General features: G+C 42.7%; 1 protein-coding gene across 1 annotated transcript in view; it reads left to right on the top strand.

The window, feature by feature from the left end:
- The first annotated feature begins 1,075 nt into the window (after positions 1-1,075).
- Positions 1,076-27,749, top strand: part of LOC132074212 (bifunctional heparan sulfate N-deacetylase/N-sulfotransferase 4-like) — a 48,534-nt gene continuing 21,860 nt past the window's right edge. The window contains exons 1-3 of the mRNA XM_059473842.1: positions 1,076-2,113; positions 21,230-21,317; positions 23,379-23,533. Of these exons, the coding sequence (XP_059329825.1) occupies positions 1,133-2,113; positions 21,230-21,317; positions 23,379-23,533 (1,224 nt within the window). The 5' untranslated portion in view covers positions 1,076-1,132. The remainder of the gene's footprint in view (positions 2,114-21,229; positions 21,318-23,378; positions 23,534-27,749) is intronic.

The following is a 27,749-nucleotide window of genomic DNA, read 5'->3' as shown; positions in this document are numbered from 1 at the left end:
TTAACTGCCTCTGAATCATGGGGTTTATTGTTACCAGTGGCAATTTCTCATGAACTTAGGCAGAACTGCCAGGAATTGCACAAGGGCTTCAGAGCAATGAGGTTTAAGCACCCTGTCCTTGATGCATACAGGAACAGACCAGAGGCTGAGGGCTTCAGCCAGAGGTGCCATGGACCAGCACACACACCACCTACTTGTCCACCCAGCACTAAAACAGCTTCCTTGAGGTACTTCTCCTTCTACACAGCACCTCCCACTGATCACTGAGGGAGGCAGAGCCAAGCACAGTTGTACCCCACATTAGTAGCAGCCTGCTCTTCATTTGGAAAATCCCCACAGAATCTTTATAGTTCCTAAACCAGACCAGGAACTCTGATTGCTCTAAGTGCAGAATGGAAACTGGAGAGAAAGCCCTACAAATCTCTCCTCAAACTCCTGTCATATCTTTCACTTTGGTAACATTAGTTTTTCAACCCAATACAGAATTTATACCTTATGCAGTTTGAATTTGATGCAGAATATGGTCCCAGATTTAACAAATATTCACTTGGTCCAAACGTTGCCCCTAAAATCTTCCATTGTTCCATCTGCAATAGTAACGACACATTTTAGATAAGACAAGCAGATAAAGAGATGCACATCCTCAACTAGTTTTCTTCAGAGTTCATTTCTGTATCCTAAGAACACGGGGGAGTTGTTTAATGCAGTTTATCTTAATGCACCAAGAAAGCAAGTGACACTGAGTGCTCCTTGAACTACTCAGAACTTCCCTCTTTACTCACATTACCAGTATCAATCACTGGCCTTATTAATGTGTGGTTTTAATTGCTTTATGGATTTTGTTTTACTTACTCTTCTTTTACTTCTTGTTGCAGATAATGTTAAGAGTCCTCTTCATTGATTATTGGCAGCTGCTGCTCTGTGAGAAAACCTCTTCCAATTTGTCTTTCCCGATCCTTTGACTTCCCGCTCCGGCAGTCTTACAGCCTCCCCGAACGCCTCATAAATGCACTGCAATGGTCACATGAACACCTCGGAAAGGGAACTTCTGCAACTCCTCATTCCCATGGCACATTAGGAGGAGCACCTGGAAGAGTGCTAAGTCCAGCAGGAACTGGAAGCCCTGCCAAAGATGAATCTCATTGGGAAGCTCCACAGAAGCTTCCGAATGCTGGTCATTCTCCTGGCCACCTTCTGCTTGGCAAGTACTGTCATCTCCGCCTATTTCCTCTACACTGGCTACAAGCAGGAAATGGCCCTCGTGGAAACCACTGGGCAAGCAGAGTGCGAGGACCTCAAACTTCTGCCCTACAGGTCTGCGGAGCTGAGAACACCTAAGCCAATTGATCCCTCTAGGACTGATCCCACTGTGCTCCTGTTCGTGGAAAGCCAGTACTCCCAGCTGGGGCAAGACATCGTAGCCATCCTCGAGTCCAGCAAGTTTCAGTACCACATGGTCATTACACCAGCCAAGGGGGACATTCCCCCTCTTACAGACAAGGGGAGAGGGAAGTACACCATCATTATATACGAGAATATTTTAAAGTATGTGTCCATGGACTCGTGGAATAGAGAGCTTCTGGAAAAATACTGTGTGGAATACAGTGCTAGCATAATTGGTTTTCATAAAGCCAACGAGAACAGCTCCCCCAGCAGCAGGCTGAAAGGGCTGCCCTTGCAGCTGTACAACAACGTGGCCCTGCGAGACTGCGTGGTGAACCCTCGCTCGCCCCTGCTGCGCATCACCAAAGCGCCCAGGCTGGAGCAGGGCCTCCTGCCCGGCCAGGACTGGACGGTGTTCCAGTTCAACCACTCCACCTACCAGCCCGTGCTGCTGGGCGAGCTGCAGCCCGCCAGGCCCACCCCGGCCTCGCTGCCCCACGCCGCTCTCCATGCGACCGTCATCCAGGACCTGGGCCTGCACGACGGCATCCAGAGAGTCCTCTTTGGGAACAACCTGACCTTCTGGCTCCACAAGCTCATCTTCATCAACGCCATCTCCTTCCTGTCGGGGAAGAAGCTGACGCTCTCCTTGGAGAGGTACATTCTGGTGGACATCGACGACATCTTCGTGGGGAAGGAGGGGACGAGGATGAACATCAACGATGTGAAGGTAAGGCAAGAACTGGGGGATACCATCCCAGACACAGGTGCATGCTAATGGGAGTTTAAAAGGAGGCAAAGCTTGTACAAGCTGAGCAGCCCTTTTTTCTGGTAAGGGCTGGAAGTGCACAAGTGCAGCCAGCAGATGCATAAACCACAGCCTGAGATGAAAAGGCATTTTTCCCACAAACATACAGAGATGCACTTATGGATGTGTCTACGTAGGGGCATACACATGTTGCACATACATAATATGTTGCACATACATAATATCTTCTAGAGGCCTGTTCTGTATTATTTCTCTCACTATTGCTGTCAAGTAGCCAGAACACTACAAGACGGTTGCCATCACTGCATTTAAAAAAAACAAAGAGCAAAAGGAAAAAAAGAGCCTGAAGAAGTCACAGCCCCAGCATGACTCCTAAGAGTTATCAGGATAATTCTCATTACAGACTAGCAGGTAAGCATTTAAAGTTACCAGTGACAGGGTGGAAGCACATCATGCACTTGAGCAAGTGACATAACCATCTGACAGAGTGAAAGGCCCACAGACTACTCACTGGGGGCTCTTCTACACTTATTTTCCTGATTTGTTGTATCCAGGGACACCATTAAATTTGGTCAGAGTAATTCTCAAAGATGCGTGCAGCTCGGAAAGAATAGACAGAGCTCAACAGCATGACAGTTATTTCTTGTCATTTTCCACATGTGGGAATCATAGAGATTAATTGAATCCCTAAGCATGCAATATCACAATCTCCAGCATTTATTCTGGAGGGTTTTTCCTATAAATACCCACTGCTTTCAGGAACAATAAGCAAACCTTTTGTTTTCAAAAGCACATTTCTATTTCATTTCTAAACCCTTATTTCCATTTCTACAATTTCTATGTTCCTCAGCCTCCTCTCCAGACCTTTGGGGTAGCCAAACACCCAGCAAGAGCAGTAGTCTCACAAACAATTGAAACAATTTTGCACATCAGAACAGTTGGGGCAATTCCATTAGCCACATCAGGTGTATGAATGCTCATCAGGGCTGATTCTGAGCACCAAGGAGTGCCTGGTGCCTTTGAGATCTGAGCACTGTGCATCAAGTGCTTTCTCTCTGGAAATACATGGGGAAATGCTCTGAGCAAGGGCTCCTACACAAGAGGAAACTCACTCCAAAGGCACTTGTGAAACAAGTTTTTCAGCAATAGCTTCCTGCCTGCACCTTTTTGAGAGCACCTTTCTGATGTGGTTTGCTGCGCTAAGGAAGCCTTAATGTTACTGTCCCACAGCAGTCCAAGAGCCCCCACTGCCAGCAGAGCAGTGTCCACACAGGGACACTTGGAGATTCAGAGCTTAGCTCTCACTGGAATCACCTCATTATGCAGGAAAAAACCCAAGTCACGCCCATTACTGTCCAGCAGTCAACAACATTGCCAGGCAAACCTTTCCAGCTGTGCTTGGCACAGCAGCCACACTTCTGCGCTCGTTATAGGAGACACGGCAGAAAACTCCACATCCAGGGGCTGCAGTAAGAGCTGGATGCTGTTAAAAGCATTCAGAATCATATTTATGTGCTGCTTGCCTTTATCCATCTGAAAACCAACCAGTCCACGCTGCTGAATAACTAAACAATAACAAGGAAAAACATCTGCCTGGGATTCAGACATTTTTCATTTTTTTTCCAAGCAATGCATGGTGAGCCTTCTTTCATTCATTATGTTTGAGTCAGGGTACAAAGGGAAGCTTTCATTTTCCCCACATTTCTCAATGCCAAATTAGCAGCCCACCTTCCTCACAAAAACACCAGAAGTGCCACTCATAGGATAAATCCCCTCCTCACCTCACACAAGTAATCACACCACAAACACTAACCACAGGGAGACATCTCCTGCAGGCACAGGCTCAGAATGAACCTTCCCCTCAAGCTCTCTTTTGGGGACAATAAAAAGTTTTTCTCCCATTTTTAGGTGAATGTTTCACACATAAATCCACCCTGCAACTTGAGCACCCACAGATACTCTGTCCTCAACGTTATGGATTTCATTTCAAACCGGCAGAGATTTGTTCCTCAGGGTAACTCACAAACACTTGCTACACAAATCAGTCTGCTCCTACAGACTGGACATTCCCAGCATCCATTAACCCACAGAAGAGAATCCTGTTAATGAGCATAACACTGAAAGCAGAGTGCACTTTGGTTAGTTTACAGAAAAGGGTAATTACAGCCAGTTAGAGAACAATCTCCCAAGTCACTGGGGAAGGAGGAAATTAAGAACCAGCAGACCTGCCTTCACCCTGTAAGGCACAGCAGCTTTGCTTGAGAGGCAGAAATAACTACTTAGGAGGCTGATATTTCAGTGATGGCAAAGCCTTGCCCTGCCTTTGGGAGGAGGGGCTGTGGCTGCTCACAGAGAGCAGAGATTTAGGGACTCTCTGCTAGGCTCTCTAAAGGTGCCATGCCCACCCAAACCCCTCAGGAATGCTTTAATACCCAGCCAGTCCCTTGATAGCAATATTGGCATGTAACAGTAATCAAACAAGTCAACCTGTGCCTGTGTAATGACTTCCTGCAACCCAAATGTTCCTATTCCCTCACAAAGCCATTTGTCAGTTAGGTGCCTCAGGGAGATAAACATATATATAGACACACACACACTTTTATAAAGGGTGGCATCAGCTACAGAAACAGAGATTAGAGAACAGGGTTATTATGGGCTCTGTTTACCACAGAAGATCTCCTAGTCCCTGGTGTTGAAGAAGTTGTGCAAGGTCATGTCTGGCTAAGTAATTAACAGGAACTCAGCAGAGCCACAGAAAGCTGTTTTTCCCAGCTTTGTGGAGTTCTATCATGAGCCTAGAGAGCCTCTGCAAATGAATTTCTCCCTTTCCTGCCTGCCAATACATTATCTCAGTGCTTGATTTTCAAAGGCAAAAGAATTCTTCAGTTAATTTGCAGAAACAGTGAATTTGTGTTCTTGTAAATGATACTGGGTCCCAGCCACATGAGTCCAGTATCACTGGCATCAGTGATTTGGCAAAAAACCCCCGGAAAAGTCTTTTTATGCTGTCTCTGGGAGAGCCACACAGAAAAAACACAAAGCTTTCACCCTTAAAGTTTGCTTTTAACTGAGCACTAAGAGGGCTGCATTTCCCAAACAAGGAGTAAGAGCTTGCTGAAGTATTGCTATTTTTCCTGTTGCCATAGTATGAGCCAGTACAATATTTACTCCCCCAGGAAGAGCTCCATGCAGCCACCAGGGTTTTCCAGCACCTTTCACAAATACACCCTCTATTGCTAACTCAAAAGCCCTGCAAGAGCACAGTGCAAGCTAAGGCGTTTACCCCTCAATAAATAAAACAAACAAAAACCTACTCCAAATGAAACAAAAAGCTTTAGCTTTTCACTTGGTACCCTCCTCTCAGCCCCAGGATTTAGACTGCAACAAACCTCCTTCTGGGTGGAGTTAGAACCACCTGCTCCCCTCTCTTATCCCACTCTCCCAGCTGGAGCTGACGAGATAATCGAGGAGAAATTGCCTGTCCCAGCACCACCATATCCCAGAGCTCCCTTCCCTAAAAGCTCCATTTCCCTTTTCTGTAACCCCTCTAATTGTCACTATAGGGATGGGAGGATCCTGGGGCTTTCTCAGCTGCAGTAAATGATGGAGCCATGTTTGGGAATGTCATTTCTGTTAGTGCTGACTGCAGGCCACCCTTCTCTCTGCAGCCTGTCTGCCTTCTCCTGCTGCCTTCCCCCTCTGAGCTCCACTTCCTTCAGTGGAAATAACAATTTGTCTCTGACACCCCCTCACTGCCACAGTCTGCACTTTGTTTTTGACCTTGATCATCATTAAAATGCCTGGAACACTTAAAGCCTGTGATTTCTGGCTCATTTTAGTGTTTTCAAGACAAAAATCATGTTGCAGTTGCATCTTTCCTGGCAATTCCAAATTAAAGAGTACTGGAACAGCAGGGAGCTGAGCTCAACCTCTCCATCTCTCCAGCATATGATTATCCCTGGTTTTTGTGCAAAGACAGCTGCTTTCAGGTGGAACTACTGGAAATGTCTGGGCCACATCACCAGGTATGGCAGAATGGTCAGTCGTGAGATAAAACAGTCACCATGATACCCTTTTAATCATAATAAGCCCCTTCCAGTAAAGGAACCATGGCCAGCCCAGGGAGAAGCTCAGCCCAGAAACCCAGAGCAAGCCAAGCATTAGTCACTGAGCCTGGGTGGCACTTCTGTCACCTTCTGAAGCACTTGAGAGTGACACAATGAAGTGGAGTCTGCAGCTCCCACTTTTGGACAGTCTTAAAGTCCTTAAAAATGAATTCAAAAAGCAACTGAGAGGCATTACATGAAAATTTTAATAATTTTTTTTTTGTAATGGGAGTCCCTGCTCCCTTCTGCTTCATCAGAGATGACAGTTAATATTTTCCTTGTTCAGGTCTCTTGAATCACCCAATTCTTTCTGTAATAATTTGAGTGTTGAATACCGCTCAAGTGCCTTGTCAATACACATCAGACAGAATGTTTCATTCTTCTTTTGTTTCAACAGGGCCTGTTCTTTCATTCACAACTTCAGTAGCAGTGTAGTTAAACACCACAATTCCCTTGGCACCAGCAGAACCCGTATCCTTCTCCTTGGCAGCCTGATGGATTGACTGTCTATCCAAGGACCCTCCTGAATTCTAATAGATTTGGAGTTTTCTCATCTGCCACCTTCCCACTCAAAATTAGGTGGTCTTCAGAGTGTTTTAGAGAGTCTTGTCAGAAAACAGATTCTGGTGGCTCAAATTTTCTACCTCTTGAATTTATTGAACAACTGTGTCCCTAGCAAGATTTTCCTCAATGTTTGAAAACTCACTTGGTATTCTTCTGACCCAGGGAACACACTGGTGTTTGGTCTGTAGGGTTCAATTTGGTATTGTTTGTACAAGCAATTCATCTCAGAATAATCTCTGTTAAACACAGAATTAATCTCAGATGTTTGGGGTTTTTTCCCCCAAGGAAAAAAGTCTAACACTGCACAAAACAACAAATGAATTATTTAAAAAAAGTGAGAGAAATCATCCTTCATTCTGGCTATAAGAACTCAAGAGAACTTCATTTTGAAAAGCATTTTAAAATTTGATGTTTTAAAAAATGTCACAATACATTTAAAAAATGTCACAATACATTTTATAATATAGAAATGGCAGGTCTTCCAGGTCAAATTCAGATTTCTGGTGCTCACATTTCTGGTGCTCACAAGCTGACTTGTGTCACATTGCTCTTCTATACTTGCACTGATTTCCTGGATTTGTACTTATTTCTTGAATCCTTTCTCCAAACTAATTCTGAAGTCATAGGTTATAGAAAAATGGAATCTATTTCCAGGATACACGTGGTACTCTATTTAATTTAGCCTCACTTAGGAATCCATAGGAGCCAAAAAACTCATCTGCTTAATATCAACCCCTCCAGAGACCTGCATTAACCTGAGCTTTAAAACAACACATATTAGTTAAAAAGGAGCCCTAGCAGCTGCTTCCTGCACAGAAAACAACACACTGGAATGATGGAATGGCCTTGTAGAAGGGCCAGGCAGTGCAGACTGCAAGAGCAGTGATAATTATTGCCTTAAAAGCACTTGAAGCAGCAATAAACACATTAGCAGGAGCCCATCCATAATGCAGCTCCTTCAGTGGCGTTACTTAAGTGACTTTAAATAAGCCTTTGTCATCCAAATGGAAGCATGAGGAACACTTGGAGCAAAAGCTCAATTTAGCACTCTTGGCATTATTCAAATGATGTGCAAGTGGCAGTGCCCAGGAAAAGGGTGGGGACAGGGAGGGATGGACAAACAGGTGAGAAACTGAGAAAATCTCCCAGAAAAAATGAGAAATTTGAGACTTAACTACTTAGCAATAATTAACCAGGAGTTTTCTGCAAACCTCTGTGTCACAATGAAGTATAAAACCAAATATTTGACTATGTCTGGCTTCAAATCCTTAGCCATATCCATCCACCCCTATACTTTACATACATATGCTCACAGAAATTAAGTCTTAAAATCTTTGTCTTTTCTGTGAATATGGCCAAAGATCCTTTCAGTTACTGCTTTTACTCCCAGTGTTCTACACCTCCACCTGCCTTCTTTCCATCCAGGCAGAAAAAAACCCCAACAAAGTACTACAGAGTTTTTTTCACCTCATGGGAAATTCTAATATAAGACTATTTAGGAATTTAACTTTGTCATTTTGTGTCAACAAAATTTCTAATGTTAAATATGGTAATTTATAACTTAAATAGTCACACACATTTTATAGATAATATCTTAAGATATTAAGTTAAGTTAGTTCACAATTTCTCTCCAGAAATGTCAGGGAGAAAACAAAACCATTTTTATTCAATTCCATTAAGAATTTCATTTTCAGTGTTTACCAGAAAATTAAAGGACAAGCTAATAAGAATTTTGTGCAAAGCAGTGTATTAGTTAAAACACTTCATGGCTTTCTTTAGGAAACAAAGCCATGGATCAAGTATTTTTTCCCCTTCAGAAGCACAAATTTTACATGTCCTTTACCAAGCCATGAAAATTTCTCTAGGTATTTGTAAGTCTTACCCTTGTCTATGTTTCTGTTCTTTCTGCGAATTACCAGCACTCTCTTAGTCTGCTGTTCCCATTTTCCATCCAGACAACACCCAAACACAAGTGGGATCTGTGGTGTGGGACACACTCAGCTTCTCTGGCACATCACATCCCTGTTATTTTTGACACTTCTGATCAGAAAAGGATGAATCTTTTATCTCAGAGTTCAATTTTTTAATTGATGCCATCATTTAATTGGAATTTTAACATTTATTTTAAAAAAACCCACAAACTAAATCTATTAAAGCTAATACCACCCTCCCAATACTTTCTGACAAAGGTATGGAAATATTCAAAGAGTGAGAGGTTAGGATTTTAATTTTCCTTCCATCCTACTTGTTTAGCCATTTATCCTTATAGATGGGTGGAAAATCCTTCTAAAATGGCAAAGTGACAAGGCAGAGGAAAATGCAGTTTATACTCCAGTTACTTGATCAACCTGGATTGCTCCACTGAAACAGCTTTCTGTGGCAAAATGTTGATTTATGAAATGCACAATGTTTCACTGGAATATGATTCAAACAAAATTGTGCTCTGCCAGCTCATCTGCTCTGGCAGACTAAAGGAAAAGGGGGCAGTTTGAAGAATATTAAAAAAAAAATCCAAAGATCATAATTAAATGTAGCCTTGGAATTGCTGATCTTCCAGAAATTAAAAAATGCAAGTAATTCACAATTTGCTGAGACATTCCTTTAATACAAGAATTTCAAGGAAATGGATATTTCAGGTTTTTGCTGCCTCTTCATTTTACTTAAGAGACAGAATTATTAACGTAGCTTTTACATTACACATTAAATCTAAAATACTGACAACTGAGGCAATTCCTAAAAGCTGCCTCAATATTCCACTTGAACTGCTGGGATTGAATCAGAATCAATTAAATCCATTGGCTTCAGCACCTGTGTGTTTTTCACCCCAAAACATCAGCCCTTGAAGTAAAAAATGGTATTAAAAAATGATGGAATTCACATTTTTGACAGCAGACTGTATTTGCCTGCCTGGCCCAGACCTGATGAAATATTGGCTCTTCAAGCTGTCAGTGATTCTTGATAGCACAAGTGCTTTTTTTGGTGGAGACCCAATTGTTTTTAGAGGGCAGCAAGTTGTACCTGGGGAAAAGCAGCCTGGTGAAGAGCAGGACAAGGGAAAAGTGCTTTGTCCATTTCCCAGTAATATTTAATCCCTGAGGGCCACAAGACTGGAGACCTCCTTTGTAATAATATTTACTGTAGGTTTTTCAACAAATGAGCACAAATGTTTGGGAACTGAATATACATACATAAATAAGCATTAATCTGCATGAACCTATAATTAATAGAGATTAAATACTCTATAATCTTATTACTTTAGGAGTTACAGGGACAAGTGTGAACTGTTGAGGCTATGCTCTGCATGGTTAATAGCAACAATAATAACAACAATAATGCATTACATTTAAAAAATAGGTTAATCTGCAGAATGTGAATTCTTTAATGAAAAAGCTCTGCATGTCTCTTCCTAGCAACATATCCCAAGATTTATGTGCATCATAAACAAACATGTCTGTGGTATTATCAAGTGTAATTCCTCTGTGTTTGTTATTAGGAAAGGGAATATGGTTTCCCATATGCTTTCCCTCTTATTTCTGCTGTAACTGGGCACAGGCCCCCAGTACATTATCAGGAAACAAGACCCACCATCCCTGCTGTAAATATTGCAAGGTGAGTGTTAAAGACCAGAGGGAATTTCGGGCAGGAAACCTGTGCCTGGAAAGAGCCCACTGCAGGATGGCTAAAACCACCTTTCTGCTCTTCAACTGCTCAAAGCCAGCTGAGATTGCATGCACAGAAATATTCTGGATTATTCATTTCACTGGTGACCTAACACATAGGGTGTGCTGAACCCCAGCGGGGCAGAGAGGGGGCAAACAAGGGGGAATGCACAGCTCAAAGGAGAGCTTGAGGTGTAAGGAAGGATTTCCACAATGGAAAAAAACACCCAGCTTTTAGCACTTTCTCATCTTACAGCTGCAAATTATTTCCAGGATTTGGATGTACACCTGGCCAAACAATCCTGTTGGGCTAGCAGAGCAATACCCAAGCAAAGCCTGTCACAGCAATTCAGTATTTGTCATTTCTAAACAGCTATTCCCATATAAAATAAAATTATGGCATTACCCTTCAGCTGTGAGAGTAATAGAATCTCTGACTTCAGAAATGAGTGGAATTTAGTGTAACAACTATAATTAAAAGCTTGATAGTTTGCTGAACATATTTTTCCCAGTTTAATGATCCTGTGTTACATGAAATCATACTTTACACTTCAAGTAGCTACAGAGTTTTCAATGGGAATATTTAGAGGGAAAAGTGCTGCCTTTAATGATTAAGATCAAAAGCAGGTAGATTTAAAAGTTAACTGCCTCAGTAATGCCACTTTTTCTGGCTGCCACCAAAATCCCTATGAATGGCTCTGAAATAGCAATCTGTTTTAAGCAAAAACCAAACCTTCCTCTCCAACCTTTCTGTCTCAGTTCAGCACTCTTGGCATTATTCAAATGATGTGAATTGTCTTTTTTAAGATGATGCCATGCAAGTATTCCATGTGCTGGTGAGATCAGCTCTCCTCCCTGTTCCCAAGTGCTGGAGACCTATCACCACAAGGGCTGACAACCAGGGTGCTCCTGGATGTGAGAACAGAGGAAAGCCACGAGATCCAACAGTTAGGAGACTTAGGAAAGGATGGCACCTTCTGATTTTTCACTGGGCCATTATTGCCATCAGCCATTATTACTCTTGGAAGATATACTGCTCCTCTAGGGTGTGCTCAGGGAGCTTGGGAGCAGCTGGCTGGCTGTGGGCACTCACACAGAATCATAGAATAATGAAGTTGGAAGAGACCTCTAAGATCAGAGTCCAACCTATGCCCTAGGTATAGGTTCATTGAGGTTGAACACCTCAACTGCACTACAGCACCAAGTGACATGTCTGGTCTTTTTTTAAACACATCCAGGGATGGTGATTGTACCACCTCCCTGGGAAGAGCATTCCAGAACACAAGGAAAAAGGCTGGAAAAGCCATGTAGAAGGGCTTCCTGTTAGCACAAGTTTCCTTCCTAGGAAGTTACTGCAAGGACTGAAAGACTTCATCATTTTCCACAATTACCTTGGACCACTTGAATTTCTCAAGGTGCAGGTTTGAGTTTTTTGCCAGGTTCTATTCCAGAGTGATCTGAGGAGCAGCAGTACTTCAGTTTTGCTCTGAGTGTAATTTTCCCACATATGGGAAAGGTGTGGTGATACTTTTGAACCTGAAACATTTCCTTTGACTGTTAAAGAGCTTTGTTCTCAATTTTACCTGAAATCACCTAGTTTTATGAAGAAGCAGCCTACTGAAACTTCTGCAATTGTTCATTTCAAATGTGCCAGCCTCAGTTGGTGGTCTGGGTTGATTTTGTTGGACAACATACTGGCCTTTCATGTTTCTGTTCAAGAGAACTGAGTGGAAATGTAAGATGGGCATTGCCATTTAACTTTGGATCTTCAGCCGCCTCCTCTGGACAGCTCACTATGCTGTCTTCATGCTGGGAAGGATTTTCTGGCATGGAGGGATTTAAAACCTATCCTGGAGGACAACAAAGGCTTTAGCTCTCTCTGCACTGAACCTGATGGAACAGGGGGTGGCAGAAGCACTCTGATCTCTGGTGAAAGAAATGCAGTGCAAAGCAAGAACATTTACCTTGAAATTCCCTTTTTGTTCCACAGAAACATCCAATTCTAGTTATCAAAACACTGAAGCCAGCTCCCTGGATAATGGAACGCAGCATCACAAAGAAGGGAGGAAGGTCAGAGAAGCTAAGCTCTGCCAGACAAGTATCAAGCATCTCAGAAATATTAAAAAGCAACACTTAATCCTAGTGGTTTTTAGAGCACACCCTTACTCATCAAGATTCTGCAAAATCAAAGTTTGACAATAACCAAGGAAAACAGTTCTCCAGACTTCCCTGGTTGCTGATTTTTATGGAGAGGGTGAGCAATGGGCAGACTCACACAGGGAAAAGCCCCAAACGTGGAGGCACTCTTTTAATGCCACAGGACAGATCCATCCTTGTGCCAACAGGCCCATTCTGAGCCCTGAAGGACACACCTCAGCTCAGGATGTATCACCTGCTCCAATCTCTCCTCTATGATTGAATGTGTGCAGAAAAAAACCCTTAATTCCCCACCACAAAGCATATACAGCAGGTAGTTTTTAAGCAGTAAATTTAAGGCAGGGATTTGACACTGCTGGTCGGTGCTCAGAATTTTGAGATGAATGTACATGATGAGAACTTGAAGGAAGTTTGATTTCTGTGACAAGTTATCCAAGTGAATGATTTCCAAGGGCAGTGAAGGAATAGAAAACCACTCTGATTAAACCTTAGTAGATCCAAGTCCATAAATTAAAGAAGATAAATAAGGTAGCCTCCATTAGTCTAGTCTTTAAAAAATTCATAGCAACTGAGTACCCACCTGTAACAGACTGTAGAGTTTATTTGTAATTCTTTCTTTTTTTTTGCTTAAGAAAACAAGTCTGAAGCACCAAAACACAAGAAAAAGAAAGAATATACAACTCAACCAACATGTAGTTGTTGCTGTTACTTGTCTTTTACCCTATATTTGTATTGTGCCAAGGAGAGAGAGAGACTTTGGGGCATGGCCTAGTCGTGACCTGAGCTAACTAATGAGCAGTGTGGGTTTTATGTGGCTGACATGCAGCACAGTGACTGACACCGGCACAGTTTCCTGCCACAAGACCACAATGGCTCAACAACCATTTTTTAATAACATACTACTTTAGACCTTGATGCTGTCCCTGAAAAGCCTTGAGACAGTTATGCCATTCAATTTCTATTTTAGGGATTAATTTTGTGATTGATCAGAGCTGACATGAGGACTCTGTCCCTGCCTTTTGGGCCTCTTCCTTGGGGGCTCTACAGTGGAATTAGAGAGACAAACCCCACCTGCCTTGTGCAGATTGGATATGGGGAAATAGAGCATCTCTTCTTTATTTCATGGAGCTGTTGTGCTGGCCAGGCTGAACTGCAGCCACAGGGAGCAGAGCCACTGAAATCAAAACAAGCATTCCTGATCATGTTGTTTCAAAAACTGGACCAATAATCCTTGATCTCCCACTGGCAGATTGCCTTTCCTGATTCTCCTGCCTGAAGAGCCTTTCTTCAAGAGATTTCTTTTGCTGGAAATGCTTAAGCTTCTCAAAAGTCAGAACTGATCAGAAATAATCTCTAAGCCCCTTTGCTGCTCTGCTCCAAGTGCCACCAGCTCCTATCCCTGCTGCATGGACCTGCAGGGAGGGATCCTGCTCGGCCCTGGGCTTGTGCCAGCAGCTCCCCACAGCCCAGGAGATTGCTCCTGCTCTCAGCTTCAGCACAGGCTGGCTTTTCCCCTCCCAGCACTTGCCAGCACATTTGGTTAGTATTCCTAGAAAATCCTTCAGCATCAGCAGTGATTGATACTGGAGACCCTCAGCTCTGGCCCAAACAGGCTGTAAATCTTCTCTCTTCTGACACACAGCAGCAATCACTGCTGGCAGGGAGCCACTGCAGCCACTCCCTCCTCCTGCAGCTTCAGCAGCAGCTCCTGTGGATACTCCCAGCCAGGCCTAATGCCTTTGATCCTCCCCAGAATGGGAGCAATTGCCTTAACTCACCTGCGTGGCCCTGTTAAAATAAACCCTGCTTCTTATTCATGCTCCCTATTTTCCATTCATACTTTCTGCCCTGTTACACTGTCCCCTTGCTCTTCATTTGAGCTTTTTGCTGCTAGGTGCTCTAACAAGGCCAGGAATTCCTTTTTCTAACAAGAGACTGAATGATTGCCATGGATATTTTTATGTGTCTGTGCACCCACACTTGAGCAGCTGGTCAAGGTGCTCTCACTGCCAGGCTGTGTCACATTCAGCATCATCTCTCTTCTAATACTGAATCAAGAGCCACCTCCTGAGTTCTCAGGGATGTTATTCACCACTTAGTCATCAGCGAGTTGTCAATTTACTGCAGGATCCCCCCATTCATCTCCTTCAGCTGGAACTGGCTGAACCTCTACTGGGACAGATGCACTCCTCTAGGTCCAATTAAATGCAGGTAGACTCCTGACAGTTTTCTGACTTTAGGCTTTAGGACAGAGTTACAACACAGCCACAGAAATGGATCTGATAAAGTGGGTATTCCATTCAAGAAATAAAAATTTTTTTTTTCCTGTTTCCAATAAACATACTACACAAATATTTGCAGATCATCACCTGTTTCTTGCTTCTAAGAAACCCACCTATTCTGTCAGACCTCACACAAAGGCAGCCAACTCCAGGGAAATGCTGAACAGGTTCAAGTAATAGCTCTACAATGAAAAATAGATCTGCAGCCAGAGCTGGCTGTGTTCAGCCCCAGCTGAGAGCTCCCTGTTAATTATTTATATGGCACTACGGATTAGCAGGCTGCTTCACAGGAATAAAAGCACCAGGAAATGCAGTCCCAGCCCTAGGGAAGGCAGGGCCAAAGCCCTGGCTGTGCCCAGTGCTCTGCAGCCAGCACTGGAAGTGGCACCATTTGCAGGAAGGACTGGATGAGACGTGCCTCCAGGTCTGTGAGGTTTGGCAGTTTCCCTCTGATCCAGGCCCTGCTATTCCAGCCAGGACTGGCATAGGGTATAGAGCAAGTGGTTTCAAAATCCCATTAAAGATTTTACTGACACCAACCCCTAAACTGCTTTCAAACTCTAGCCACTAAGTCAATAATGTGGATTCTTGCTAATTCCTACACTCTGGTATTATCTGCTATAAGCATGGGAAGTTGGCTAAAATCCTCACCACACAGAAATCATCATCTCAGCTTCCCTGGGCTTAAAAATTCCTCAGCAAGTTGAGTTTTAACAAGTGCAGACACAGCTGAGTTGATTGTCCCCCTTATGACAGAAATTTATGCTCCAATCTGAAAGCTGAAAATAAGGAACTTAAAATCCCAGTCTTGCAGTGACCCCATCAGTAATGTCAGGCTAGACATCACTTTTTTACTGACGGCTTTCCTGTCAGAAAATAGCAGTGGCTAGTTATTTCACACCTTCCTTACAGTCATTACTATGATTTTAAGTGCTTTGTGGTATTCCTATCAATTCCAATTCCACCAGCTTTGAAAATTGCCAAGACCACAGCAGGCTTAGTCAGATTTTTTATCCTAGCATAGATTTCAGGGAGGGAGCAAGAGCAGGAAGAGGCAATCAAAAAATCACATCCTCACAGCAGCTGCCTGCAGTGCAGAGAAACATTGCTGGAAGTACTTTCTGCTTTCTCTTTTTTCCTTCCAAAAAATTTCAGCTGGAAATTTAGAGTAAAAACTATTACTTTGTAGCCCTCCAACTTCGCACAGACCAGCAGCAAAGTGCTGCACAGAACAGCTTGGGAATGAACCTCAGGGCTACGTAGCTGCACAAGCACTGAGGACAGATGTTAGGGACAAAAATGAATAAATGCAATAAAAATTGTTATTAATACCATGTTCTTGGTATTAATAACAACTATGTACCATAGAAGCCTGAGAAAACTGTCTGGAAGTGAAAAACAATTTTGGTTGGAAGGATTTTCTGGAGGTGAGCTAATCTAAGCCCCAGCTCAAAGCAGAGGTAATGTTAAAGTTACGTATGTGCAAATATTTGCACGTATTTTCTGCCCACAGTATAGATAAATAAAAAGTATTGTGTATATGGTGAGCATATCCATATTTTATACACACAGACCAGAGCAGAAACCTGCAGCAGTGCAATCACTGTCCAGCACTAAGATCTGTCCCCAAATGAATCATGACTTTGAGTAATGGCAAATGAGCCCATTTTTGACAAGACTCTCAGTCATACCCTCAGAAGGTGATGGGACAGTGCAACCTTGGCCAGCACCCCTGGGAAGCCAGGCACTGGCACATCCTCCTGTGCCAGAAGCACTTCCTCAAACCAGTCTGTGCAAGTCAAATAACTCAGGATGACAGCAAATTACAGATCCACTGCAAAGCAGGGATATCCAACTTCCCCTCCTTGCCTAGATCTCCTTCCAGACTGAGTGAAGAACTTCCTCACCTGCCCCACCCACTGAGCATCTTCACCAGCAGGCTCTGCAGTAAATTGGGATGGGGTTTCCTTGGGCAGCTCTCCCTTGTGGAATGCCCCAGAGCACCCCAACCACACAGACCCTGCCATGGACCTCCAAGACCTGGAGGTTTTGCTGCTTGCCAAAATTCACATTCACAGCATTGCCTCTGGAGGGGCACATGTATGAGCAGGAGCCCTAATGAAATGCCAGGCTGGCTGCTCCACACTGGGGAAATGTTCAGTCCTGCAGACCTTGTGTCCCTCCTGTGCTTTTTCTGATGCTCTCAGTTTCTGGCAATGTCCCTGAGACACCTCTGAGTGTCAGGAGTTGGGTTCTGCTTTGCAGAAATAATGTTTAGAGGTGTCATAAAGATGTTCTGACAACTGCAGTTTTCAAGCTAAACAATGTCTACATCTCAGAGACTTTCAGGATTTTTCCTCCAAAACTAGACTAAGTTTTCACCAGCTGATCTCACAGGCACTGATCCTTTCTTTCCCAAGAGCCTTTCTTGTCTCTAATGCTGTTACCTGCTGTGGGAACAGAATGAAGGGCACAACAAACAACACTGGCTAATAGAATACTAGAAAAAGGACGAGGATCTGTGCATCAATTCCCATAATGAATCCATTTTTGGTTTAACTGAAGTTTCAGGGATCACCAGTCCCTGTCTGCGCACTTGCACACACACCAACCCACAGCTGCACATACAATCTGTCTCCCTACAGACAGCCCCAACATGGAGCCCCAATATTTGCCTCACTTTCCCCTGTAAAAAGATGGAATTCCATCGTGCTGGCTCAATCCACGTGGCTTCTGCCCCCCTCCCCCCAAACACCACTGCCCATGCAAGTAAGGGCTCGTGCTTTACCAGCTCTATTGATCCACTCAGACCTTTGGGTGGGAGGAAAGCCTCTTTAATTACTTTGGCTGATTTTCAAGTTCTGTTTTGCCTTAACAATGTCTTCAGAAATCCAGTACTGCATTTTAGCATTGTTATCGCCTAACTCAGATTTGGAGTTTTGCTCCCCAGAGAGGCACCTTCTACCTCAGCCTGGCCAGCCCATGCTTGGCATCAAAATCACACCAAGTCATTCATTTGCCTTCTCTAAGGATTTGATAACCTCTACACTTCCCTCAGCCACAGGTGTTTTGACCTTTAATTAAAAGGAAAATTTGTTGTCTTCCACTCAGAAGGCAGCAAATAATGAACTCATTAAAATGAGGTTACTGTTCAGGCCTTAGAGCAATAAGAGCCAAAGTCTCATTAGCAGCTAACAATCCAGAACATAGCACATAAATAAACCTAATATGGCAGGGCAAAATGCCTTGGTGCATTAAATTTGAGCAGAATCAAATGTTTACAGTCAATGATGTCTGGGGCATGAAGTCTTAATGTACTTAATGAAGGAAAGCAAATTACTTCTTATTAGGCATGAAATGTTCCTGCAGAAATCGCCCCAAAAAGTTTATTATGTAAATGAGGGATTGAGTTAGAATTAACAAGGACATAGCAGGGAAATATCAACTTCTTCCTAATAAATGCACCAATTATGAAGAATAAAGACACAGCAACTTCAAATTTAGAAAAGGTAGTCATATGGATTAATGTAAAAACTACTGAATGCAATATAATGAAGAATCTGTACCTTGTGACTGTCAGAGAGAAGCTTCGCTGACAAAGCAAAGAATCAATTAATAAAGTTAAATCCATGAGTTTTGAGAGATTCCAGGCAATTAAGGGCTTACCTTAAAAAAAGCCCTGTCTTTGCTTAGCCAGGCATAGAGATGTGCCTGTTTGTCCCTGCACAGTGTGCTCCATGGCTCTTTCCCTGGAAATTGATAATCACTAAGCATGATCTGTTCAGCCGTCCAAAAATAACCACCTGTGGTTCAACAGGGAATGCTGGTTTTACTTCCACAGGCATGCAGTGGGGACAGGGGTGGGATGGAGATCACTGAGCCCCCAGGGAAGGGGGGATGCCTGTGAAGCCAGGGACAGCAGGCAGAGGGGGAATAGCTGTGTGGCACCTGGCCTTGGAAAGGGATCAGCTTTCCAGCTGTTAAAATTCAATAGACCTTCTCCACCTTGCAGAGCCTTCAGAATCAAATCAAATAAATACCTTCTGCCTCCCATGGAGCCTGTGCAAATCCTAGGAAGGTTTCTGGCTCTGGGTGCCAGGGATATGCAGCTTCTCCACTCTTTCATTAAAAATAGGGAAAGCAGACCCTAATCACCTAAAAAGTTGTTCCATATTAAGGGTGTGGAAGACATGAGTGGCCTTCCTCCAAACAGACAAGCAGTGACAAAATGAGTTTGGACTGCCTTAGCTGACAATATCTTCTTAGCATTAAATAGAGGGGTGGTCATGACAACAAAATTGAGCTGCCTATTATATGAATTAATATGTATATATGGAAATTGAAATGGCAAGAAAAAAGCCTTTAGGACCAAGCCAAAGCCAGTTTGAGTGACAGATTTGCCCTTTAGACAGAGGAAAATGCTTGACACGTTGCAGGTTCCAGGATTCACATCTTAATCCTCGCTCTGTGTTTTTAATGAGGCCAGGCTGGGCTGGGAGGCTCCAGCCTATCCTGCAGCTCTGTCATCTTGCTGAGATGTGAGCGGAGCAGGAGAGGAGCCCCGGTGATGAAATTATGTTTGTTCCCTGCCCCTTCTCCTACTGCACCTTAAGTGATGATAATTTCTCAAGAAGTTCTTCCCTCAAAGGAAAATTCAATTGATTTTGCTCAGCCCATCAGTCTTTCTCAACATATCTAAAATGCTCTAGATAGCTTGGAAAATTATCTTCTAAAATATAACGACTCTGATTCTATGCTTCTGACTTTAATGGTGTCAATTTAGTGGGGATTTTTACCAGCTGGGGATTTTCCTCAATGTCTCAGCTAACAGTGGTGTTCGTCTCTGAGGTTTTGCATTTTAGTGAACGTTTACTTGTTATATATTATGTAAATATAGTCCCACATGTGAGATTGTCACAGGATTGAAATAATCAACTTACAAAATGTCGGGCAAGATGGGCTGGAAACCATACAACCACCTTAATATTTACTGCTAAAGCACAAGATTTACTGACTTAAGATTGCTTTATTTCCTTTGGCAAGGAGAGGAATTTGCTTGGTGACTGTTGCAGCTGATAAACACTATCTCAATTTTACATCTTCCTTGCAACCCTAAGTATGTTTCTATTTTAAAAACTCAAGGCAGATGCACCCTGCCTGGAAGTCTGTTGTATTACACTCACCCACCTCAGCTGCTTAAACCCTGCTTTTGTGGTTTATCCTACACTGGAGATACTTCTGGTTTCTGGTCCTTGCTTAAATTAGATAAAAAAACTATTTTCCTATGAAGTTAAAGGAAATTATGACCATACAGAATGTAATTTTTTCAAATGAAGGACATTAGCTGGACTGGGGTAGGGTGTAAACCACTGCAATCATTTTATCTTTGAACTCTGCAAGAACATGAAGGTCCAATCAATAGGAGTGTTATTAATAGATAATAGGAAAAGTTCTCAAGGGCCACATAATGGAGGCACAGAAAATGGATGAAAACAGAGTTTATAACCTATTCAGCATTGGCAAGGCCAACAGGGAGAGAAATACACTCCCCATCTCACATGCAGCACCCCCAAATTCTAGGGGCTGGGGACCCAAAGCAGATCTGTGCGCAAGGAGCAGCTCCAGGAGCAGTGCAGAGCTAACAACCAGTAGTAAACATCAAGTAAAGCTCACACAGGTTTAATCATCTTCTCCCTTTCCCTAGGAGCTGGAAATACATCCAGAACAAAAACTGGACCAGTGGCCAAGACTATTTCTTCCATAAGCAGCACCCTTTGCTTCCTTTCATTTCCAGTGGACTTACCTTAGCTTGAAGGAGAGAATATAAATAAACATTAATTAAATTAAAAATGCATTTATGACATGGACACAGCTTCTACCACAGGCCAGACCTGAAGATTTGCTCATTCACACTTAAGCCTGAATTTGCTATTCAGACACAGCCCAAAATGGTCCTGTGGGTAAGCAAATCCCAACACCTTCATGCCTAGATGATGAGCAGTATTCCTAATTTTATTTTGTGGTGTAAGCACATTTTATCAAGCTTCACTAATGAAGTGAGCCAGTATATTGCTGCCTCTGAGTGGCAGGGTTTGAGTCCTGCTATGGATCAGTGCCCCAGGGGAAAATGTCCTGGGCCAAGGCACAGAACCATCACCTCCTTGGACACTCAGGCACTCCAACTACCTTTTCTAGCCCATCAAACTCTCATGGAAAAAATTAAGCTCTCTGTAATAGTCCTATAAAAAACGATGAGCCCAAAATAATATTAATTTTTCTAAATCTGTGTTAATTTCTTATTTATTTCAGGCTTTACTAGAGACTCAAAATTTACTGCGCACTCAGGTTGCAAATTTTACCTTCAACCTTGGATTTTCAGGAAAATTTTACCACACAGGTAAGAAGGAACTTCATGCAGTTAAATAGGTGACAGAATTTTAAATCTACCTTTAAACATTCCCTTTCTAAATAATCAGAGGCTCTGAGACATCATTTTCCCAATCTTTTATATTTCATCATACCTATCACACCTGAAAAACCTTACTCTGTCTCCTGAGGAAATAGAGATCTCTGCAACCACTTTGCCTCCTTTATAACACTAAGATTTACCACCACACATCTTTCAGGAAAACACCAAGGGCATCCTTGTGTACCTGAGCAGTTCATCCATAGTGTGTCTTTACCCCTTTGGACACTGAAATGGTGGAACATCTATTTATTCTTCTTTAAAACAGAAAGGATTATGCTTCATCTTGGTTGGGTTTTGTTATAGTAAAAGTGCAAAGTTTTATTAGGTGCATATCTAAATGTACGAAAAAAATAATGGGGAAAAGTAGGTTTTTTTCAAGAACCACACTCTACTTCACAAGTTAATAAAGCACTAAATTGACCTAAATCTACAATCTCTTCTTCTAGTTCTTTTTGTATTTCAAATACCCTCTTGTTTCCTCTCCATCCCTAACTTGGGCTTATCAAAGAGACCCACAGCTGCCTCACAAACTCCATTTTCTCCCTGCTCTGTCCCATTTTGAAGGCCTGGGTTAAGTTTCTTCACTTGCCCATGCCTGAGTGACTGCAAGTGAATCACAAACCCCAAAACCAGCCAGTCACTCCCAAAATGCAGGGCACAGAGGGAGCAGCCATCAGGCCTTTCTCTTCAGTATGGAATTCTCCAGTAAACAAGGTTGTTTTCTTTTTCCTGCAGCACTCCCTTCATAGGAGAGCAGCTTCCTTAGAACTTGCAGAGTGCTGCAAAGAGGGAAGCAAAGGGATTCAGTGACTCTGGGAGAAAGGTTCAAAGTACTGTTCTCCTTGTGTAGTGGCATTCTTCAAAAACCATGGCAGAAATGGAAAATAAAAGCCAAGAGCTGAAGTGCAGGCACTGAACAGGGATCTCTGGATGTTCCTGCCAAGTAAACAGTGACATCCATGGAGCTTTCGCTTCCAATGAGTTTTGCAAAACATTAAAGGGCCTGTAAGAAGACAGGATTTCTGTGTTTGCATCAGGGGACTGATTTTGGCAATTATTTCTTAGACTGAAACAAAATGAAAGCATTCAAATTGCAACGAACACAAAGGAAATGTGCTAAAAACCAAATATTGTTGGGTGGCTTGAAGGTGAGGTTACTGGAATGTCACTGTGCCTTTCCAGGCTGGAAAAGCAGGGCAGATGTGTCTGCAAATGGTGGCAGCAGCATTGTGTCCTCTCTCAAATTGAAGGTTTTCTTTGTTACAGCCACAAATCCTCGCTTCTGCCTGAAGCAGATCCCTTCACTAACACAGGAGGTTTTATTGGGTTTCCTTCAAGATTAAATCTGGTCAAAATTTAATATTGAACCCTAAGAAATATTTGGAAGCCTTTGCCATTACAGCTTCATGCTTTCCACCTAGTTGTATTTTAAAACTTGTTTCACACTTTACCAGAAATGATCAGATTTCAATTAACCAAGGCTAATAAAGGGGTAGTTACAAGGAGGATAGAGGGGAAGCTTTGATAAGATTTCATTTTTATCCATATGTTGCCTTTATGGAGTGTACTTGGTATTTAACAGTGACATTATTATCGGGACAAAATGAAAAATAACTGATACCTTTTCTTTAATACCAAACATCATCATTTGTCCAGCTTTCAAAAGACCTGGAAAACAGCATTAATATTCCTGGCACTGTTTTGTCATATTAAATCCATCTGCCAGGTTATGGGGATAAAAAGATAGTGTGGCATTAAAATAAAGTAAATAGAGAAAATGGGGAGGGGGTGGTTTTGAAGATCATTATATATTAAAAAGAAAGTCCTACTGTTTATATTTAATATTCCCATAGTTAGTAAACATAATAGGAACACAGTGAGACAAGCCAAGGACACCAGGGTTTTTGGCAGACTCTTCTGTGTTTAAAAAGCAATTATGGGCCTTTTTTGCTTTCTAGTAACTTTTTTGTTCCTTTCTTCCCTCTGCAGGGACTGAGGAGGAGGATGAGGGTGATGACCTGCTGCTGAGATCTGTGGATGAATTCTGGTGGTTTCCCCACATGTGGAGTCACATGCAGCCACACCACTTCCACAACGAGTCCTCCCTGGTGGAGCAGATGATCCTCAACAAAGAGTTTGCAATGGTGAGGAAGAGTTCCCAAGAGATTTACTGGGATGCCTTCACTACCGTGGCCATGCCTTCCCCACTGGTTTCATGCTTGTCTATACAATACCTATAATTTACTCAGGCATGCAAACAGAGGCATGAGTGAGGTTAGAAACTCATCCCAAACCCAGCCTGTTTGTGACTAAAACTGAATTTTGTCTTGGCCTTTCCCACTGACACAGGCTCTCTGCAGAGGGAGCAGCCCTGCCCCAATATCCTGGCAGGACCATGGGGATCAGAATCAGTGCAAACACAGCAGACAGCAGCTGGCCTAAACAGCTTTAGGCAGCACTTTGTACACAGGTTATCAGCTTGGCAAACTCTGCTGCAAAATACTCAGTAAGGCAGGGAGGAAGCGGCAGTGAACTCTAAACCTGGTGTGTGGTTTGGGACAAATCTTGATGCTGACAAGTGAAGCTTCTGGGTTTCACTGTGTCTTTTTAAATGACCTGCTTGGAAAATGCAGGTCATTGAATACAGCTAACCTCTTGCTGATATTGACAGATAATTGTGCTTCCCTTTTCCTCATTTGTGCTCTGAACTTCCATGAGCCACCCTCCCCCTTGCCCAGACCTCACAGTACTTGTACTATTTACAGCCTTTTCAGGATAATTCTGCTGGCTTATTGCACATGGCAAAGAGAACCTGAAATCCATAAATGCTGGCTTTGGAAAGACACTGTGTGGTCTTTGGTGAGGCACAGAAATGCCAAGCAACCAGAGCTGCTCACAGGACCTGAGGGACACAGTGGGGCTTTCTCAGCTGCTTTGGGAACAGCAGCTCCCCAACCCTTCCCAGCTTCCAAAGGCCAAGCCCCTGCCTCCCAACCCTCACATGAGCCAAGGCACATCAGGAAAAAGGCAGAGGCAAATGCCTGAACAAGCACTTGGAAGCAATTTATTCCCTTGTTTATGGAAATACTTTCCAACCAACCTTTAAAGAAAATTAATTTAAAATGGCTTAACTGTTTACTTGTTATGCCAGACTTGCCTCCCTTCCCATCTCCTGCTTGGCAGGATGGCTTCCTTTGCTTTCTACACTCCTGCTTCCCTGTCAGCCTTCCTGGCACAGCCTGTTCATGCCTTTGGTGTAGCCTGGCCCAGAGACACAAACAGAGCTGAGACTTGAAATGCAAGAGTAATTTTTTAAATAATCCATATCTCAAAAATACACAACCCCTTCATCTTTAAACCTCTGGAGAAATTCTAGTATTTTCAGGAAGCATGGAGTCACCCAGGTCGAGCCACCTTTGGGAGTAAAATCTATAGCATGGCCTGAAAACAGAGCTGGTAATGGAATCTGTTTGTAACTTCCACTCCAGAAAGATAAAGCCTGTGTCCTGAAGGGTAGAGACTCCTTAGGGTGCCTATAAATAAGGAGCTGATGTCAGTGAAAAGCTGCTGTTATTACACTTTTATTTCCTGCTAACATTTCAACAGGGGTTGTATCTTGAATCTATATGAGCTGTACCATTTACTTATGAGAACATTTCTTTTCAAAAGGCTTCCTCTGAAATTCTCCCTTGTGGGAGAAATTCATCTTCCCTCTATGACAGCCTCCCTGATAGCTATCAGAGAGGTCCCAGCCATGACTTCAGAGTGGTTTCATTCCTCCCTGGCTGTCTCATCCTCAGCATCATGAGAAACAAATTCCCTGTTCTGCAGCTGCACTTCTCTAAGCCCTTCAAGTTAAAGCAAACCTCTTCCCATTAGTCTCTGATGTCCAAGGTGGATCCAAATTTAAATTAGACATCTGGAACAATACTTGGAAAATTTGCTTGATGTTACATGTGTTTTGTCTGTTGTCCACTGCATTATACTCAGGAGAACACAGCTTGATGCTGGTGCCATTTTCTCCTGCATTTCTCATTTATTGACCATATCTCCCTACCTCCTGTTTTGGCTGTACATACAGGTGACACTTTGTGTCAGCTTCTGCAAGAAAAGCTGCAGTAATTATTTGGAAGTGTGATCACATTAATTCTTCACCTAAGGTGCTATTTCTTTGTTCACTTTTTTAAAACATGGCTAAGGAGGTAACAAGGTTTTCTGGAAGGGAGAGCACACCATTATATCCAAGAACAATACTCAAGGTTGCTGAAGATGCCAAATAACACCCAAAAGTTCTGTTTATTGTGACCTTTTGTCTCCTCTGGCTGGTAGATAAAAGCCTTGGCTCTGTTTCACATGGCTTTATCCACACCTCCTAACAAAGCTCTGTAAAATGGAGCTTACAATTGCAGCCTGCCTCAAATAGCCCTGTCAGCACACAGATAGAAATCAGGTACCTAAACAGCTTTTTACACACAGAACTAATTGCTAATTAGGTATCTAATTGCCTTGATCTCAGTGCAGATATGGACACCTCTGTGCATCTGCCTTCAAGGATTCCCTTCCACGCACATTGCATGTGAACCAGGAGGCTGCCTTCACCCAGAGCCCTCCAAATTGTTCCATGCATCCCTGAGATATTTATCATTTCCACTACCTCCGTGGTGAGAGGAAGAAACTTGCTCACATCCTGCAATAAATGTCATTGTCCCATTGCTCTGGATCTGGTAGGCAGCAGGGGAAATTTGCCTGGCAAAATCCTTATCCAATTGTACCTGAGTGATGGCCCTACAGCTGCACCATGCATAGCCCCATTCCCAAAGTCCTCACAGCCAAATCTCTCATCAAGCATGAGATCTTCAGCCCCAGAGGAGCAAGAGGCAGAGGTTTTAACTGTGCTAAAGTTACAGGCTACCCAAAGCTTTGCTATCCCAATGTCATCCTATTTATGAAAATATGGATGGTGTGTTCCAGAGCCTACCTAAGGAAGTGGGAAATTAAAATTATTTTGATTATCAGTTGGGTTTGAGTTGATCATGTTTTGTGGTTTGGGGTTTTTCTCTATCAGAGAATCCCAAAATCCATTAAAAACATTAATGAACAAAATCTCAGATTAAATTTTACAAACTGATAATTCCTCAAGTACTATTCTCCTTGTTTATAGGCAATGCAATGGATACACAGAGAGGCAAAAAAATTACTCAAGGGGAAATCTCTGATAGCATATATTCCAAAAATAAAACAAACCAAGCTTTCCCTGCCATCAATAACAAGATATTCCTTCTCCCCCTTTGTACATCCTTAGCTGACAAAAACAAGTAGAATGTATCTAATCCAAAGCCTGTAGCTCTTTATTCCATCCCTGGTTTGTTTGCTCAGTGATTATCTTCTGTGCTCATTTGTGAGTACAAAGCCCAAAGCACAGCAGAGACAGGGCAAAAACTGTCACTGGCTCCACGAGGCAGCTGGGAGCTGACAGGAAGGAGAAACAAAGATGTAGAACTAAACAAATCAATTGAGGACCTGTCTAGCAGCACTCCTTGGCTCCCACCTCCTGCTTACAGCCAACTGCAGATGCACATTAGCACTTCCTCTGCCTTCACCTCTTGAGCTGCTCAAACCACAAGTACAGCAGGAGCTTTTAATACACCAATTAAATCCCAACAATGGGAGGGCTCAGTGACCACACAGTCAAGGCTAAAGCATCTACATGTGATGAAAAGAGCCTCATTTGGCCCATTATTAATATCTGTACTTCATGTGGGGAAGGAGAGCTGCCCACTGCCTCTAAAAATGGGCTGTGAATAGAGGATAAAATCATCCTGTGCAGCAGGATCAGATTTATTCTGCCTCACCTTATTTTGTTCTGAAATGCTCATTTGCTGCATCACCTGCTATCAGACAAAGCCAAAAGGTTGTGCAAACTTAGCTGAGGTTGAATTTAGCTTTTGCATCTAATAAAAGCCTTCACACCTGCACCTTGACTGACTGTGTGCAAAGACCTACAGTAGACATAAAATTTATTAAATTAAAAGTTAGCATTCTTATTTTCTCTAACAATGGCAAATCATACCTACATTCCAAACTAAACCAACAAGCACAAATTTTGAAAACAAAAAACCCAATGTACATTTTCAAGGCAAAAATCAGGCAATTGCTCCTTAGAATACACAAGAAAAATACTCAGTATTTCTCATATCTTGACACCCCAGTATACGCCTCCTTTAACACATGAGTTTTCACTCCCAAAATAAGTTTAATAACAAAAAATCAGAAAATCATTAAAAGGGGACACACAGTATTTAATCTTCCCAGGTAAACTGCAAATAGAACTGCCCAAAGAAAACAGAATTATTTGATAGT

Source organism: Ammospiza nelsoni, chromosome 6 (assembly GCF_027579445.1).
Source record: "Ammospiza nelsoni isolate bAmmNel1 chromosome 6, bAmmNel1.pri, whole genome shotgun sequence".
In the NCBI taxonomy this organism is placed as follows: domain Eukaryota; kingdom Metazoa; phylum Chordata; class Aves; order Passeriformes; family Passerellidae; genus Ammospiza; species Ammospiza nelsoni.
The sequence above is the reverse complement of the archived record's forward strand: the minus strand, read 5'-3'. Positions and strand labels throughout refer to the sequence as shown.